Source organism: Camellia sinensis, chromosome 7 (assembly GCF_055761805.1).
Source record: "Camellia sinensis isolate YWXY chromosome 7, ASM5576180v1, whole genome shotgun sequence".
NCBI lineage: Eukaryota > Viridiplantae > Streptophyta > Magnoliopsida > Ericales > Theaceae > Camellia > Camellia sinensis.
This window is the reverse complement of record NC_138967.1, coordinates 173673374-173690413: the sequence shown is the minus strand read 5'-3', so window position 1 is coordinate 173690413 and position 17040 is coordinate 173673374. Positions and strand designations below refer to the sequence as shown.

The 17040-nt window shown below is 33.6% G+C and overlaps 1 protein-coding gene across 2 annotated transcripts; it reads left to right on the top strand.

Moving 5' to 3' along the window:
- Window positions 1-5324: 5324 nt before the first annotated feature.
- On the top strand, window positions 5325-16777 carry LOC114259508 (Polynucleotidyl transferase, ribonuclease H-like superfamily protein). Of its 2 annotated transcripts, XM_028199520.2 has the most exons (6): window positions 5325-5726; window positions 10895-11097; window positions 11799-11879; window positions 12956-13081; window positions 14083-14206; window positions 16382-16777. In XM_028199520.2, the coding sequence occupies exons 1-6, from the start codon at window positions 5475-5477 to the stop codon at window positions 16580-16582; spliced, it is 987 nt and encodes a 328-aa protein (XP_028055321.2). In that variant the 5' UTR covers window positions 5325-5474; the 3' UTR covers window positions 16583-16777. The 2 variants fall into 2 exon arrangements, with proteins under 2 accessions (XP_028055321.2, XP_028055322.2); XM_028199521.2 differs by lacking the exon at window positions 11799-11879.
- The last annotated feature ends 263 nt before the right edge of the window (window positions 16778-17040 follow it).

Sequence of the window (17040 nt, the reverse complement as noted above, 5' to 3'; positions counted from 1 at the left end):
GGATCCTAGTGTCATAGAGAATATAATGGTGCTCATGTAAAAGTTACAAAGTTGGTATATAAAAAAATAATAATAATAATAATTAAAGTGCGGGCGGTTTTTGCGGTTTGCGGGTTTAAACCGCGACCCGCCCGCAACCCGCAAATTTGTCATATTTCAAACCGCATCCGCCCACATTATGTTTGCGAAACCGCCCACTTATATGCGGGTTGGGCGGATTGGGCGGTTTGAGCGGTTCGGATAAACCGTTGCCCACCCCTAGTACCGTCTAAGTTTGCAAATTTTGGGTCGCATATTGAGATCAATACATAGGCCAATCGAGAACATTAAATGCAAAATCAACGATCAAATCCTATCTGATCGGCATGCAATTTCAGCAACAGGATCTTGGGACGAGGAAATAATCCTGTGTCTTCCCCGATTATTCTGCGTTACCTTGGCCATTTATTGCCCACTAGGACATCTTAGTTAATTTTTCGCTTTCCAATTGGGGCATATCAGCCGATCATCATCTCAGTACCTCTGCTATGCATGCATACTTAGCTAACTTGGTCCAAACATTACAGCTACATTTACTTGAGTTACAAACTCCCGCTCCTTTTCACACAGCTCCAAGCAAGCGCTAGTTTGGGGGCAATACATGACACTCAGCAATTCTTTGCATATTTTTGCGCGCGCCGTCATTCTTATAGTTTTTACAGCTTCTCACTTTTTTGGCTGATATGTCTACATTATTTAATCTATTTTTTTTGAAGCACCGTTATTCTTATAGTTTTTACAGCTTCTCACTTTTTTGGCTGACATATCTACATTATTTAATTTGTCTTATTTGGTTCAGGCAATCATTTCCATGCTCGACACATAGAAATATCTCTAGCTCAGCACAAAAGTCCATTTTTGGAAGCAATCTCTGCACTCAGCAATATACTACACCTTCGCCCGGGGGTTATGATACCTCAGCTTACACCCTTGCCCTGGGGTTATAATACCGCGGCCTACACCCTCGCCTTGGGGGTAATAATACCATGGTCCATCATTCATTTAACCTCCCTATACTAGCATTACTCACTGGGCTTTAGCTCACCACTCCCCCTTATATACATATAATTATATGTATATTTGCACATACATTCAAACATACATGCATTCATACAGTTATTCATTCATTCATTTTTATTCATTTATTCAAAGTGTTCTTTATCAAGAAACCTAACATTTGTTTGAACAGCGTAAATCGGCAATAAAAACTCTCATTTCTTCTACCACAGATAATGAAAGTTTTGGGGCAATTGTGGAAGCCAGAAAAATATCCTAAATGTATGGGTAAAATATCCTAAACAAATATCATCTATCCCCTATAAAAAGAGGAGACCTCATACATAAAAGGGGGGTCATCTCTCTCTATACTCCACCCACAATACTCTTTACTATCTATACTCTTCATTCATGGATTCTAACTTGATCATCGGAGTGTCTCCGGCCGGCAACCCCGGTTGGGTGGCGCCGACTATGTTTATCTTTGAAGATTACAGCAGCCAAGCTCATCTTTTCGTTAGAGCTCATCAATATCCATGTGAGAGGATTTTTCGGGTCTCACGCAATATATTCTTCAAGCATCTCATCCCATTCTTCTAGATCTTGTTCCATTAGATATTTTTTCAAAAATTTACATCCTCTTTCAGATAAATATGTCCTCGAATCTACCTATTCCAAATAATCATATACTGATTCATAAGGTAATCCTAGAATAATTAACTTTTCTGCTAAGGATGGTGTTATTGCAAATGTAGTCCTTCCATAATGAATTAATTTGAATCCAACTCTTGCTAATTCTGTAATTTCGTGAGATATTATGAAAAATCGTCTTGCCCTTGCTTCTGTTGGATCGAATGTAAAAGTTTCGTCTCAATCTTTGAACCAATCACATTTGTAAGGGATTAAGTCTTTCTTGTCTTTGACTTTTATTAGATAATGAGCTGCATTTAGACATTCATCCTTTACCTCCTTTTGGGCAATTGTAAATGTAATGGGTGCTATGCTTGGATATTCTTTATAGACTTCACAAATTCTCTTGAACATGAATTGTTGGAATTTGGTGAGCTAAGAGAACATAGCATTCTGTAGGTGAGGTGGAACATTGAATGTATTGATTATTCCCAATTTTCATATCACAGTTGTAAATGTGACGGGTGCCATGCTTGGATATTCTTTATAGACATCATAAATTCCCCTGAACATGAATTGTTGGAATTTGGTGAGCTGAAAGAAATTGGGCTCTGATACCAATTCAATTACGGATTTGCGGATCTAATTTAATATTAACCCTTGTAAAATCTTTCACTGATATTTTACACTGGTTTTTTCTAAGAATATTTTATTTTTAATATTGGCAATTCTTTCGCTATAATTTATTATAGATTGTCCTGAAGCAATAGCCAAAAGAAAATTTAATCTATTTTGACTCACTTTCTAATTCAGAAATATAATCTAGACGATCTTTTATTTCAGCTCTAAGTATTGTAATTAAACGCATATAATTACTAATTCTAAGTTTATATGAAAATATAATTTTTATTTAGTATTTATACTTTTTTGTAATTTTTTCAAGTCTCTTTGGGTCAATTTATAATTTAATAGAAATTATTGGTGATAAGGATTGCTGAGGTGGCTTTGGTTCGGTGAAGTGTTTGTCCAGGTGGGTTTTGAACTAAATTGTGGCTCCAACTTTCGAGCTACAAGGAATTATGAAAAATAAATAAATACTATGTTTTGGCTATAAGTGAAGTCCATCTTAAAGCATTCCCGAATCTTTTATGTTATGTTGTGTCCAACTCACTAATATTTGCTCGTTATATAATATTTATGTTTATGGTAATGTTATAGTTTCGATGTGTATATCATATGCAAATTATATTATTTATGAGTTTGATTATTATAAATAGTTTAACTCAATATTATAAGAGTCATATTAAAAAATTTTAAAAAAATTGAGTTATAATGAAATATCACACGAAATATAACCAAATATCTCTTAGATTATAATCAAAATAATGGTATAACTCAATTTTATGGGAATCATAATTTTTAAAAAATTGAGTTGTAACCAAACCGTTCTTAGACCATAATCAAAATAATATCATAACTAATAGGGAAAATTAGTCTAACATCTCTCTCTAACTTTTAGTATTGGGAGAGATCTACAATAATTTTTTTTTGTAGTCTAAGGTCCCTCACCCACACCTATATACACCTACTCTCTCATTCTCTCTCTCTCCTCTCTCTTTTCGCACCTAACAACCCTTCTCTCTCTCTCTCAATCTAGAGTTCCAATATGGCTGTGAAGATGTCAATTATTAACCAACCATAAACCATTGCTCATGTTTCTTGCACACACACGCACACAAAGAGAGAGAGAGAGAGAGAAGATGAATGGATTTGAGAGATTGAGAACAACCTAGAACGGGGACATAGAAAAGTGAACTCTCTACCCAAGTCTTGGCTATAGAGAGAACCAACTTCGTTGGGGTTTCATTGCAGAGACCTAGTTCTGATCAAGAACTTGTTCAATTTTCTCACCCTCACCAATGCCAATCTGTTCAACATGAAGGTCTCTCTCTCTCTCTCTCTCTCTCTCTCTCTCAAACACACACACACACACACACACACACACATACATACACAAATCGAATCTAGGTTGTGGATTTTGAATTGATTGTTTAGGTTTTATTTTCCTGAATTAATTAATACATTGAGCGATCAATTAAGTGAATGTTGTTTTGTATCATTGCTTATTGTTGAAATTATTGGATGAACTCGTGTAATTTCGATAATTTAGAGGAGTTTGGATTTGAATTTGGGCTTGGTTAAGAAGTAGGTTGAAGTTCTGGTTTTGTATTACAGTTTTGCTGTGTAATTTTGCTAAGTTGGTGAATTGGGGATTTGGGATTGGATTTTGAAGGTTGATCAAAAATAAAAAATTTGCTAGGGAGTTGGGCTGTGAATTTACAAAATTTAGTATTTTGGTGAGGAAATTGCAAGAACTTGTTAGTATTTTGTTCTGATCATTCTCGAGGTAATTTTCTCTACTTTGTTTAATTTTCTGTGTTATTCAATTTTCTTTGAATTTCTCTGGGTTGAACTCAAAGAAATTTCTTTCTCTGGGTAATTTTCTCTGCCCTGTTTAATTTTTTTTGTGTTTTTCAATTTTCTTTGGTTTGAACTCAGAGAAATTTGATTTTCTCTGATTTGAACCCAGAGAAATTCTTTGGGAAGTCTAGAATTTCTCTAGATTGAAATTTTTCTAGATCAATGTTAGGGAATCTTAGATATTATGAAAATATTGAATGTTCTTTATACTATAAAATCTTTCTATCAGGGATCTTAGAAGAAAAAAATTCCTAACTAATATTATAATGTATTATAACTAATAATATAGTAAGTCACAAATATAGACACAACGTCATAACCAAAAGGTGAAGGGAGTTTGTATTATAAAATTTCTGGATAAACTACAAATACACTCTTTGAGATTTGCTTAAAATACGAATTGTCCCTTGTGATTTAGAAAATTACAAATACCTCTCTGTCAAAATTTTTTATTTAACAGAATTAATTGAAAAAGTGAAATTTCTATCTGTTCACCTATACAATAATAAAATTATTTCAATTATTAATTGAAATAAAATTTTAACATTATTAAAAACTGTTAATTAACTTGATAATTTATTAATAAAATGACTTATTTGTTATGAAATTAGAAACCATATGGGCATAATGTAATTTCTAAAACCACAAGGAATAATTTGTAATTTAAGTAAACATCAGGGAGTATATTTGTAATTTATCCAAAATTCTCCTTATGTTTAATCTTTTTTGGTTACATTTAAAAATAAATAAATAAATAATTTAAATTATAAACAAAATTTTTATTGGGCCTATCTTCATTTCTGAAAACAAATAAAAGTTTTTAACAGTTACTAATTCTATGAAAAAAAGAAAAGAAAAGATGCTTTATTTGTTGTGTATATAAATTTTAATTCTCTCCACCTTTTATTAGTATCTCAGCACTGATTTTTCTGCCTAAATAAATATATAATGATAAAATATATTGAATAAATCAATAAAATAAAATGTCATATTTAATTCGTAATTATGTTATTATTATTATTTTTTTTACAATCATCACCTCTAAATCAAAAAAATCAAAAAAAAAAAAATTAAACGGAACTAATTTAAATTAAATTAATCAAAAAAAATCAAACTAAATTAATTCTTTGTAAACACAACTTTTTGGCTTAAAAAGTGAGAAAATCACTTAAAAATTTGTCAAGCATCTCAATAATTCATATTTTTCTGTACAACTAAAAAATATTCTAAACATATTCTTATAAAAAAAACCCAAAAAAACCAAAAAAAAACAAAAAAAATTCATACCAAACGAGGTGTTAACTCAGTTACCAGTATCACCCTCGCTAATGGCGTTTTCGAGGGTTCCTCTGTCTAGGGTTCCTCTGTGTCGGCATAATTATCTCTCTTCTCTCCTTCCTTTCTCGTTTTCTCATCTCACACTCTCTCTCCAACCCAACCGTACCAGACTCAATAATCTCTCTGCTTCTCTCTCTACCCAAGAACCAGCCCCTTCGATTGATTCTTCTTCTGCAAATCCCAAGCAGAGGAATCGCTGGAAGCCAATTTGTTTGTACTTCACGCAAGGAAAGTGCACTATGGTAAGATTCACCATCCAAAAGTAGCTAAAATTTCGATTCATTATTCATCTCCCATCTGTATGTATTTCTGGATATTTATGTCCAATGTAATGTCAATTGTTCTGTTGCTAATTGAATTGAAATGGGTGTTTGGTTAATGAGAATATGGTTGATGTAGTTTGAATTTTGAATTGTATCTGTATTGTACACCATGTGCTTGATATGAGTTGTCTTAGGCCATCTCCAAGGTTGCATCAGATTAAGCCTCAAATTCAAATTTGATGAAAAAGTCACTTTTTTCCTCTCCAATGGTTTCACAAAATTGATATCAAACTGAGAACGGAACAAAACTTTCATCAAACTAAGGGCAAGCACGAGATTTCACCATTTCACCGTGCTGTAACGTTGGGGTGGGCCAACCGGTCAACCAGCCGGACGTCCGGCCGGTTGACCCACCGGTCAACCGGCTCCCTCAATCTGCAAACTGGTTTATTTTCTGGAACAGGTGCGAACTGGTTTATTTTCTGCAGAGTGAGACGAAGGCATTCCTCCTGAAGCAAACATAATCCCCAAATCCCACTTCCTCTCCACAAAGAAATTCAATATCACCTTCGTCGATTGAGCAATCACCCAAGCAAACAAACCCGAAACGAACGTTGGATTCGCCGCCAGAGTCGCCACAAAAGGGCTGATTCGAACTCTCGCCGTCGTGGTCATGCTCAACAAAGCCACACCAAGCCCTCCGTTTTGCAAATAGCCCTCTGACCCACCATTAGAGCCTGGAAAAACGGAGACCCATTTCTTGGAAGAGGCTAAACCTTTGATTTTGTATAGAGCTGGGAGCAAATTGGAAAAAAGAGAGGTGGGTGTGTTGGAGAAATTGCATTTTGAAATTGGGTTTTGTGGGTTTGAGCTATGATTGGGTATGCAAGAAACAGAGGTTGTTGAAGAGTGTTTCAACTTATTACTATCTTTGATTTTGTTGAACAAATCCAAAAGGGGAGAGGTGGGTTTGTTGGGAAATTTGCATTTTTGAATTGGGTTTTGAGGATTAGAGTAGCTACTATTAATGGGTTTGCAAGAAAGAGAGATTGAAGAGGGTTTGAACTTGTTGAAACAAGTGAAGTGGAAAAAAGAGTTGGTAGTGGAGATTTGGGGATGTGAGTAGGGGTTGAAGTTGCAAAAGTGTCCATGAGACCAAGCCCCTATCTTCCTTGGATTCAGATTGCATTGAATAGAAGTAGAGGGGAGAGAGAGACGAAGAGGGAGAGATTGGAGATGGAAAAGACCAGAGACTTTGAGGTTTGTGGAGGAGAGAGAGAGAGAGAGAGAGAGAGAGAGAGAGATTGGGAACAGAAAGGGAGGGAAAAAAAAATTTGAGAAGCCTAAAAGGTCGACCCACCGGACGTCCCCTTCGCTTTTGATAAATACCATTGGAGCTATTCGTATCAGATTGAGAAAATCAGCCTTTTTTTGCTCAGATTTGGTGAAAATTATGATGAACCGTTGGAGATGCTCTTAGGATTAAGAACCACTTTGTTTGCTGGGTTTCATATTGGCTAAAACTAGGGGTATAGCTACATAGGGCTACAAAAGAGCGAGCCGAGTTGAGTTTTGAGTGTTCAAGCTTGTTTACTAAAAGTTAGTTGAGCTTAAATAATCGGAGAAACTCGAGCTCGGCTCAAGCCAACTCGATTACATAAACAAGTCAAATTTGAGCTCGAGAATGAAAAAAAATTAAACTTAAATTAATTTACTTATTAAGATAAAATAATATAAACTTATGAGTAGAATATACGAGAATACTTATTTAATAATAAATTTAATTAATCAAATATGTAAATTTATACAAATATCAAAAACAAATAAAATAATAAAATATTTGATATATTATTAAAAATAAATATTAATTGATTTTCTTTATGTTAACGAACTTTATTGAGGCGAGCTTGGGGCTACTCGAGCTTGACTCGATTAATAATCGAGCCTAAAAATCGAGCTCGAGCTTGTTTATTTAGTAAATGAACCGAGGTCAAACAAGTTTTAAATGAGCCGAGCTCAATAGCTGGGTTCGTTTTGCTGCCCTATAGCTGCATGGGGTTTCAAGGGTTAATAAAAAAAAATGATAATTAGTTAGTGATCTTTATCTTGAATTTATGTACTTTTTAGTATGGTTGCAGTCCAATGAATGTACTTGTATATACTACTTAGAACAGTGGAAAATATAAATGGAGTGATGCAACATTGTATATGCTACTTAGAACAGTGGAAAATGTGAATGGAGTGATACAACACAATAGACTTGTGGCAGTAGTATACATGTCATGGGTATGTACTTGTAAGTTTGTAACAAATGGTTACCCGAGGGAGTGTGAAAATTGAAACCTCTCCACCAATCACACTGTTAATGTAGCAGATAAGTTCTGAAATCAGTGCATTTGTTCACTCAAGTACAAAGATAAAAGCGCTTTCCTTTGCATCTTGTTTTCACATTATAGCTATTTTAGGTTTCAACATGAGCTCTTTCTAATGTATTTACAATTGTGGGAATCCAACTAGTTATATATATATTTTTTTTTGTTTTGGGTGTAATTGTGCGTTCTTCTTGCACTTACAAATTTAAGTAAGAATTGTTGATTGAAATAATAGAAATGAGTTCTAACGAAATGTTATCAATGATGCATATACTTAAAAACAAAATATATTAATGATGCACAGGGAAACAAGCCTACTACTAGCGAATAAATTACTTACCTACCCACTTGTTACACAGGAAGGCAACCCAAGAGAATGGGTGAATTGGGTAATAAAAAAAATTATAAACAAAAAATTGATTGCAATTAATCAAGTAAGTAAATGCAGCAGGCAATCAATTATTCTCAAGCACAAAGATTAGTTGTTCGGCTCACCGGCATACGTCTACTTCTCAAGATACCTCCTTGAGAATTTCTTCACTATGAATCAAATCAATATACCAACAAGCTTCACCTAGCTTGTGGATTTTTACAAAGGACTTACTTCTATCTGTTGAGGACCTTTCAACTAAATGCCTCACTTTACAAGTGTTTCACTAAGAAAATAAGAAATAAGAATCAGAAGTACAACTGTCCTCTTTTACAAATTTTCTCTCTCAAAAGATGGATATGAAAATGTAAGTACAGAGGGAATTTAAGACTCACTCAGATATGAAAATGGAAGTACATTGAAGTATAATAAAAACTCTTGAATGCTTTGGGTTTCTTGTGTTGAAGAGTTGTATATTTCGAACATGGAGAGCTTCTTCTTTATAGCATTAATGGCTTCTAGCTGTTGGAGAGAAACAGATTTGAATCTTTGAGCCGTTGGAGCAAATCATGGAGGATATCTTCTAGCTGTATTGATCAGAGCATGGGTGTATAAAGACTCTAATCAGGTCTTTGGGAGAGGAGCTTCATTAAATGCAAAAGCTTTTCATTAAATGCTCAACCTCATAAGTCAACTCTTAGTAGAAGATATAGGCTTTGTTTGGTTTGTTTTTGAGAAACAAATTTTGGAGAAATTTTTTTAAAATTTTTGTTTGGTTTAGTGATTTTGGAAAAAAAAATTCAAAATCACTTTCTATCTCCTACATATCAATCAATCACTTTTCTCTCTCCTCTCTCATTCTCAATCACTTTTTATCTCACACACATCTACTTAACTACAATAAAATATCAAATCATCCCAAATTCCCACACTCCAAAACTATTTCCAAAATATACAACCAAACAAATCAAAAAAATTTCTAAGTTCTTTCCTCAAATTTTTTTTTGAAAATTTATCTCTCAAAGCCAAACCAAACACACCCATAATGTTGGAAAATCTGCTCGAGGATCAGAAATGATGACTTATTCTGCACACAGATCAGAAAAAGCGGTTGGGAAATGAGCTGTGTCAGTCTAGATATGATTGGGCAATTGGGTTTTTTAAAACCCAAATTTAGGGATGTCGACCCCTGCAGATTGGGTGTCGACCTTTGCTTTCTTTTTTTCTCTGAGCTAATTTCCTGGTGTTCCTAGTGTCTTTCATAACTGGGTGTCGACCCTTTTGTTTGTTAGAATTTTGAACTTTGTTTGTTGAGTTTTAGTGTCGATCCTTGTCGTTCCTGGTATCGACTCTTGCTGCTGGATTGTGTTCTGAAATTTAGTGTCGACCCTTGTCATTCTTGGTGTCGACTCTTGCTGCTGGATTGTGTTATGAAATTTAGTGTCGACCCCTGCTGTCTTGGTGTTGACCCTTGCAGCTGGAATACTTAAGCATTGTGAACTTCATTTTGGTGTCAACACTTGGACATGTTTTAAGCATAAATAGTGTTTTGCATACATGAGCTAATTTCATGTTTTGAGGGGCTAAAAGCCATTGGAAAACAACACTATAGAAGCATATATTTTTTAGAAACATGGAAGCACAATTGTATTTATTTTGAAAACTTTGAATAGTAAAATGAGTTCAAAACATTTGTCGATAATCAAAATCAATAAGAATTTAAATTCGAACAACTTGGGGCTAACACCACTTTTTAAAATAAAATAAAAAACAACTCCCCTACACAAACTCCCACTTATTACGTTGAAACCTTCATGCTACCCTCAAAAATTCCAGCCGCAAATGTACCAAACTACTGCAGATATTAATATTATAATTTATATCTTAATCTTGTAGTATTTTGGTTTAGCTGCTCTAATGATCTCAAAACTAGTTGGGCTGCTCTGATGTATTATCCCCCTCTCAATAACCTATGCTTTTGTTTTTACCACAAAAATATTTATTTGGAACTTGAAAGAAGACATCCACTTGCCATGTTATCACAAAACATTGATCAGTCCTCTCTTTTAGCATGGTGTGGCAGAGTCAAAAGTTCATTGGAGGTGGAAGTCAGCTGTGTGTCTCAAAGCAGTTTGCAATCAGTTGGGTTGCCTCACTGCTTCATGGATATGACTGCATTGCTTAGTTATATAGTAAATGCAAACAGTGAACCACAGAAAACTGATGCACCTTGTGATTTAACCTTTAGTGGTACCATTATTTAGTGGTATATTATCACCAAAAAAAAAAAATGTCATTACCAATACTTAACAAATGGATCCGAACTGTAATATGGCGCACATTCTGGAAAGATTATTTCATTATTATACAAGGATTGATTTCTAATTGAAATATATGTCATGCAGATGAATGATCCTATCCACCTAGAGAAATTCAATCATAATTGCTCTGGGGAGCTTAAAGTAAGCTCTCCTACGGTCAAACAAACACGCTCTCAACAGTTAGACTTCTTTCTTGTGCTTGATTTGGAGGGAAAAGTAGAGATTCTGGAATTTCCTGTTCTGATGCTTGATGCGAAAACGATGGATGTCGTGGATATGTTCCACAGGTTTAACACTGTTCGCTTATCATATGTGTAGTAGGGGCTTACCAAATGATATGTTCTTCTGTTTTGCTTTTGTTTTTATTTTTCTTTTTGTGGTTTTGGGAATACTGTGTTTGCTTTCAAGTCTTTTTTGCATCTAAATAACTCCAAAAAAAAAAAAAAAGGCCGCGGGGGGGTGGGGGTTGGATTACAATTCTATGGTACTTGTAGAAAATAATTACAGATTCATGAAAAGTTTAAAGCTTTAATTATTAATGGTTGTAAAGTCCCCCCCACAAAAAAAAAAATGACTACGAGATTTACATGATGAGTACTGTATATTTAGGCATATTAACATGAACATTTTTTCCTGGGAAAAAGGGAGGGGCTACACAACTTGGTAGTTGATTAACATTCCCCATTAAATGGGTGTTTTTGTGAGGATAATACATAATGTATTGTTAGAAAAAACTTGCAAAGTTACAATCTTTCAAAGAATGGTGTTAATGTGCAGCTTTGGCAAGTTTCAGGAGGAACTAACCTCGCATCATGTGTCTTACGTAGTTTTGTTGGAAATACTGTTGTCCTTCACATTACCAATTTCTGGAATTATAATAACATACTGAATTTTTGATTTTCTGGTCTGTACCTTTTCATCAGAGTTGCAGCCAAGCAGCATGATTTTTTAGAATAGCTTATTATTCTTTTTCTCACACCCCTTACAGATTTGTGAGGCCATCCGCTATGAGCGAGCAAAGAATAAACGAATATATAGAAGGAAAATATGGAAAAATAGGAGTTGATCGGTATGACATTACTTCTGCTTTCTTTGTCACTGAGCTCTCATGTAATATTTATTCGGGAAGTAATTAAAGAGGTGCAACTTTAATTTTGGTCATGCAATTTCATACAGGTGAGTTAGTTTGTGCATGCCAAGATCTTTATATGAGTACTCTTTCTTATTGTTACCATATATATATTTGGCTTGGTTGTCCAGTATAAGTACAATTGAACTGATGATAATAGATACATTTGTAGAGTATCATGATGCAATCTGTTACAACTGCTATAAATAAAAATGGTGATTGTGCAATGTTGATACATAGGATACTGGTAGAGAGTTACTTATTGACCAGCAGTTTCACTAGGCTACATTTCTAAATGTTCCATATTTCAACTAGTGAAAGTGCTGGTATAAATAGGCAGCATTTCTCGTCTTGGTTGTATCAGTGGTAAATGGGACTGGTTTGTTGAGTTGAGTTGAGTTAGATGTGCAGTGGTATCCTGTGGCTGTTTGTTTTATATCAGCTTATCCATGGTCATGATACCTGTACATTGGAACATATCAATTAGCAGCGAATTAATTAATCAATTCCATTGTTTGAAGAAAACTTTTATGTTCTGCCCTTGGATTTTATTTTGTAAACTTTTACATCAAGCTCCTGTATGTAATATACCCGTGAAAACAATTTAATATAGGCATCTCTAATCATTTTTTCAAATGATTTAATTTCATGAAACATAACCCTTTAGGGATCTTATCCTTTGGGGTTCTGGTTGTGTAGTCATAAAGATCTAGAATTAAAACGTTCATGGTATTTTTATGCACATATGATGAGATTTCTTTGTTTCAACAAATTATATGTATATATATATCCCTATATTAGCCTGCCCTTTGTTAATTCTGGAGTTTGTCAAGGACTATATAATTCATCAGGTGCTTGGCCATCTCTATTTTATGCTAATGCAAATTCGTGGTATCTTGTACTGTCCGGAGTATGTAAGAAATTACTTGAAACTCTACTGGATGATATCCATGAAGAACAAACTTTAATTTCTTTATCTTTGCTGGTAAGGTGATATAAATTATGTAGATTTGCAGCGTTTGGCATGATACAGCTATTCCATTTGAGGAAGTTATTCAACAGTTCGAAGCTTGGATGGTTCAACATGACTTGTTGGGCAAAGAGCTGAATGGGCGTCTAAGTAGAGCTGCATTTGTAACTTGGTAAGTTAACTTCTGTGGATTGCTAATGATAAATTGAAAAATTAAATTTGATCTTCTTCACTCAAACTTTGCCAAAGCTTAATTGGATTTTATGTTGCATACTTGCCGCCAATCATTAGATATGTAAACATCAAAGAAGTTCTGGACATGAAATCAAGTTGATCGTTGTGTGTATCATATAAAGGTGCATTTGACCATTGAGAATTAAGTTGTTACAGAAATGGACCATCAGAAACCCAGTAAAATAGGATTAAATGAGGAGGACAACAGACCCATTTTGAAGAGATTTGGGCAGATGATCCATGAGATCTGGGTCGGGGCTGTGCCAGACATTGAATAAATGGAACTTCTTCAGGTTAACCATGAGTTCCACTGTGAAGCGAACGGCCATGTTTGGTTTGTGTTTGTGAAACAATTTTGAAAAATAATTTTCTGAAAAGAGTTTACAAAATTTGAAAATTTGTTTGGTTGTATGTTTTGAAAATAGTTTTGGAGTTTGGAATGATTTATTTAACTTTTTAGTTGAATAGATGGGGGTGAGAGAAAAAGTGATTGATTGATATATAGGATGTGAGAGAAGGAAAGAGGAGAAAGAAAAAGTGATTGATTGATGTGTAGTAGAGAGAAAAGTGATTTTGAATTTTTTTTTTCAAAAATTTTCAACCATACAAAATTTTAAAATTTTTTACCAAACAAAATTTTAAAATTTTTTCTCAAAAAATTGTCTCTCAAGAGACGAACCAAACAAGACTAACATCTCCGGCTCAGGGGGATTAAAGCTCATAAGAAGACCTTTGCTAATACAATTGTTTATCTGATTAATGTTTTTGGGGTGTGTGTGTGTGGCGGTAGCTTGATCTTCTTTATTGAATCTGCTGGTACAAATAGCTTTTATTAAAACAAAGTAATATGGTTCGTTATCCGGTGGTGTAAAATATAAGCATACAAGTCCAGCTTATTTGTTTATTTATTACTGAGATTTCTTTTTTCATGTTAAATAGTGGGAATTGGGATTTGAAGACAAAGGTCCCTCAACAATGTGAAGTATCAGGGATGGTGCTCCCCCCATATTTTATGGAATGGATCAATTTGAAGGACATCTATCTGAACTTCTACAAGAGGAGGGTGAGTATGAGCATTTGAGTTTTTTAGTTTTGAAAAATGATTATATATTTCCTTGTCTATTTTCCCTTGATATTGTATTATAATCTAGGGCAAAATTCATTTCACCCCTGTGCTTTGAGGCTACCTCCCTGTGGTTCAATATAGTCAGAAAGTCCTCATGTGGTTTTGAACTAAAGTGCATCTCTTAACACCGTTAACTATAGATATGAAATGAATATAATATCCTTAAACTCTATACATTTTTTGTTATTTTTTTCTCTCCCCGCTCTCATACACATAATTTATAATATCTAACATTAATTCAATTAAATCATAACTGATCATAAATTCTTAGTTATTTATAGTAATTCTTAACTTTTTATTTTAATTTTAATTTAATTATATTTTTAGATCACAATTAATCCTAAATCCTTAATTGTTTGTTGTAATTTTTAACTTTTACTTTAATTTCAATTTAATTATATTTTAGATCATAATTAATTTTAATTTTAATTTCTTAATTATTTATTATAATTCCTAACATGTTAATATAACTTTAATTTAATTATAGTTTACATCAATCCTTAATTATTGTTTATTTTATATTTTTATTTAATTATATTTTAAATCAATTCTTAATTTATTTTATTTTAATTAACATATTAATCTAATTTTAGGTTTGGAAGAAATGGGGATAAAATTGTCTTTTTGTTGTATTAATTTCATTTTATTTTTTCAGAAAACCCAACTTACTCTAAAAAATGGGGTGTGTGATACACCTTACGTCAGTTTGGATACAAAAATTAATGGTGACATTCCAGTCCAAAATCATATAAAGGCTTTCTGGCTATATTTGAATCATAGAGGGGGAAAATGCTCCAATCTCAAATCAAGAGAGGTAAAATGAATTTAACCCTATAATCTAAGATGGATGGCCTCTTTATGGTTTCTAGTGTTGCAATATCATTTTGGATTAAATACCATTTACATAAAGCGTGGAACTATTCAATGGGTTCAAGGATAAATTGGTGGAGTCGTGAACCAATATAGTTTGTAACAATGCTAAACTTCTTAACACTAGGGGTGTTTGCAGTTCGGTTGCTGTTGCGGTTGGCGGATTGGAAAAAAATCAATTTGCATCCGTCCACCGGATTGGCGGATAGATACGAATCAATTTGGCGGTTTAAACTTTTACAAATTTTAAACATAATACAACGAGTTGTCAACATTTTTTTTGGATAACAATCTAACTCAACATAACTAAAAGATTATCAAATAAATTGTCAAATACCAATAATAAATACATATAAGAAAATCATGTATTATTAAAATTATTTTATTACTTTTTTTTATTCAAAAATTATTTAATTTGATTTTTTTTTAAAAAATGACAAAGCTAAGTTTTATATTTTTTACACAAAAATATTAAATATTAACACTTTCCATTTGATAAAAGGATTTTCAAATTGAAAACACAACAGAATATTTAAATGCTTTTTTAATTGAAAACGCAAATAGAATATCAAAACAAATTGAAAATATAAAGTCTTACAAATTATTAGAGATGTTTACGGCTTGGCGGTTTGGTTGCGGTCAAAGGAATCTTAAATTTGTCATCCGTTCAAAACTAGGTGAATTGAAAAAAAATTAATCTGCAACTGACCGCTCATCATCACGTATCGCATCCGTCCAAATTGCGGCGGATCAATTCGGTTCGATCGTTTTTGGCGGATTAGAATACCCCGTTGAGCACCCCTAATTAACCACTAGACTCATGTTCCTAATTTTAGGTATGGTTAGATTGCGTTGTGATGCCAACAGTGCCTCTTGTTATGTTTCGGTCTGTGTGGATGATGCAATAGAAATACTGATTCTATACCTGACAATGGAAATTGCACCAGTCTAGTTGGGTGGTCAGACTTCAATTTGGACCTACCTGAAGCTGCTGTTATTTCTTAGTGATGGATGTTCCTAGAACTAATTTCCTAATCTTAGTTTAGATCGGATTGGGTTGCAATGTCAACAGGGTCTTTGTTAGCTTTGTTCTGCGAGGATGCAATAGATACGTTACTACTACACATGACAATTGAAATGGCACCAATCCAGGATAGAGTTCCAACTGTTTCTTAGTGATGAATATTTCTCTCTCTCTCTTTCTCTCTGTACTGACCATTCGCTTGTTTTTTCGGATGCTAGGCCACAGGAATGATTACGATGATGAAGGAACTTCAGATACCGCTGGTAGGAAGTCACCATTTGGGAATTGATGATACAAAAAACATAGCAAGAGTGCTGCAACACATGCTTGCTGATGGTGCTCTTCTGAAGATCACTGCAAGGAGAAATCCAGGAAATCCAGAAAACGTTGAGTTTTTTTTTAGGAACCGGATCCGGTAGGAGCTCACTTGTGGCTAGACCTGTAATCTGCAGTTGTCACAGTGGAATTGTGTAACTTTTTTTTTCTTTGTATAATTATTAATTAAAGAGATGCAAGTGGCTGCTAGGAGTTTCAGTTCATGCATAAAATTGTAGAAGAACAATCTATTGCAACATAATATTACAAGTTTGATAATGGTCTAAATTTACTTTAAAGCCTTTGCATGAATTTTTTCTTTGGCATCCCTTATTTTAGCAATATTAATGTTTTCTATTTTTAATGTTCTTATAGGTGGGCACTCATTTTTTTTTTTTTGGGCACGCAGAAATCATTTTATAAAAAATAATAGGGACAATTACAAAAAAAAAAAATCCTAGGATTTGAGGCTGGTAACAAAATAAATCTTAAATTTTTAATTGTCAATTTAAATCTCAATTTTTTTGATTTACTTTCAATCTAAATCATTCACATATTTTTG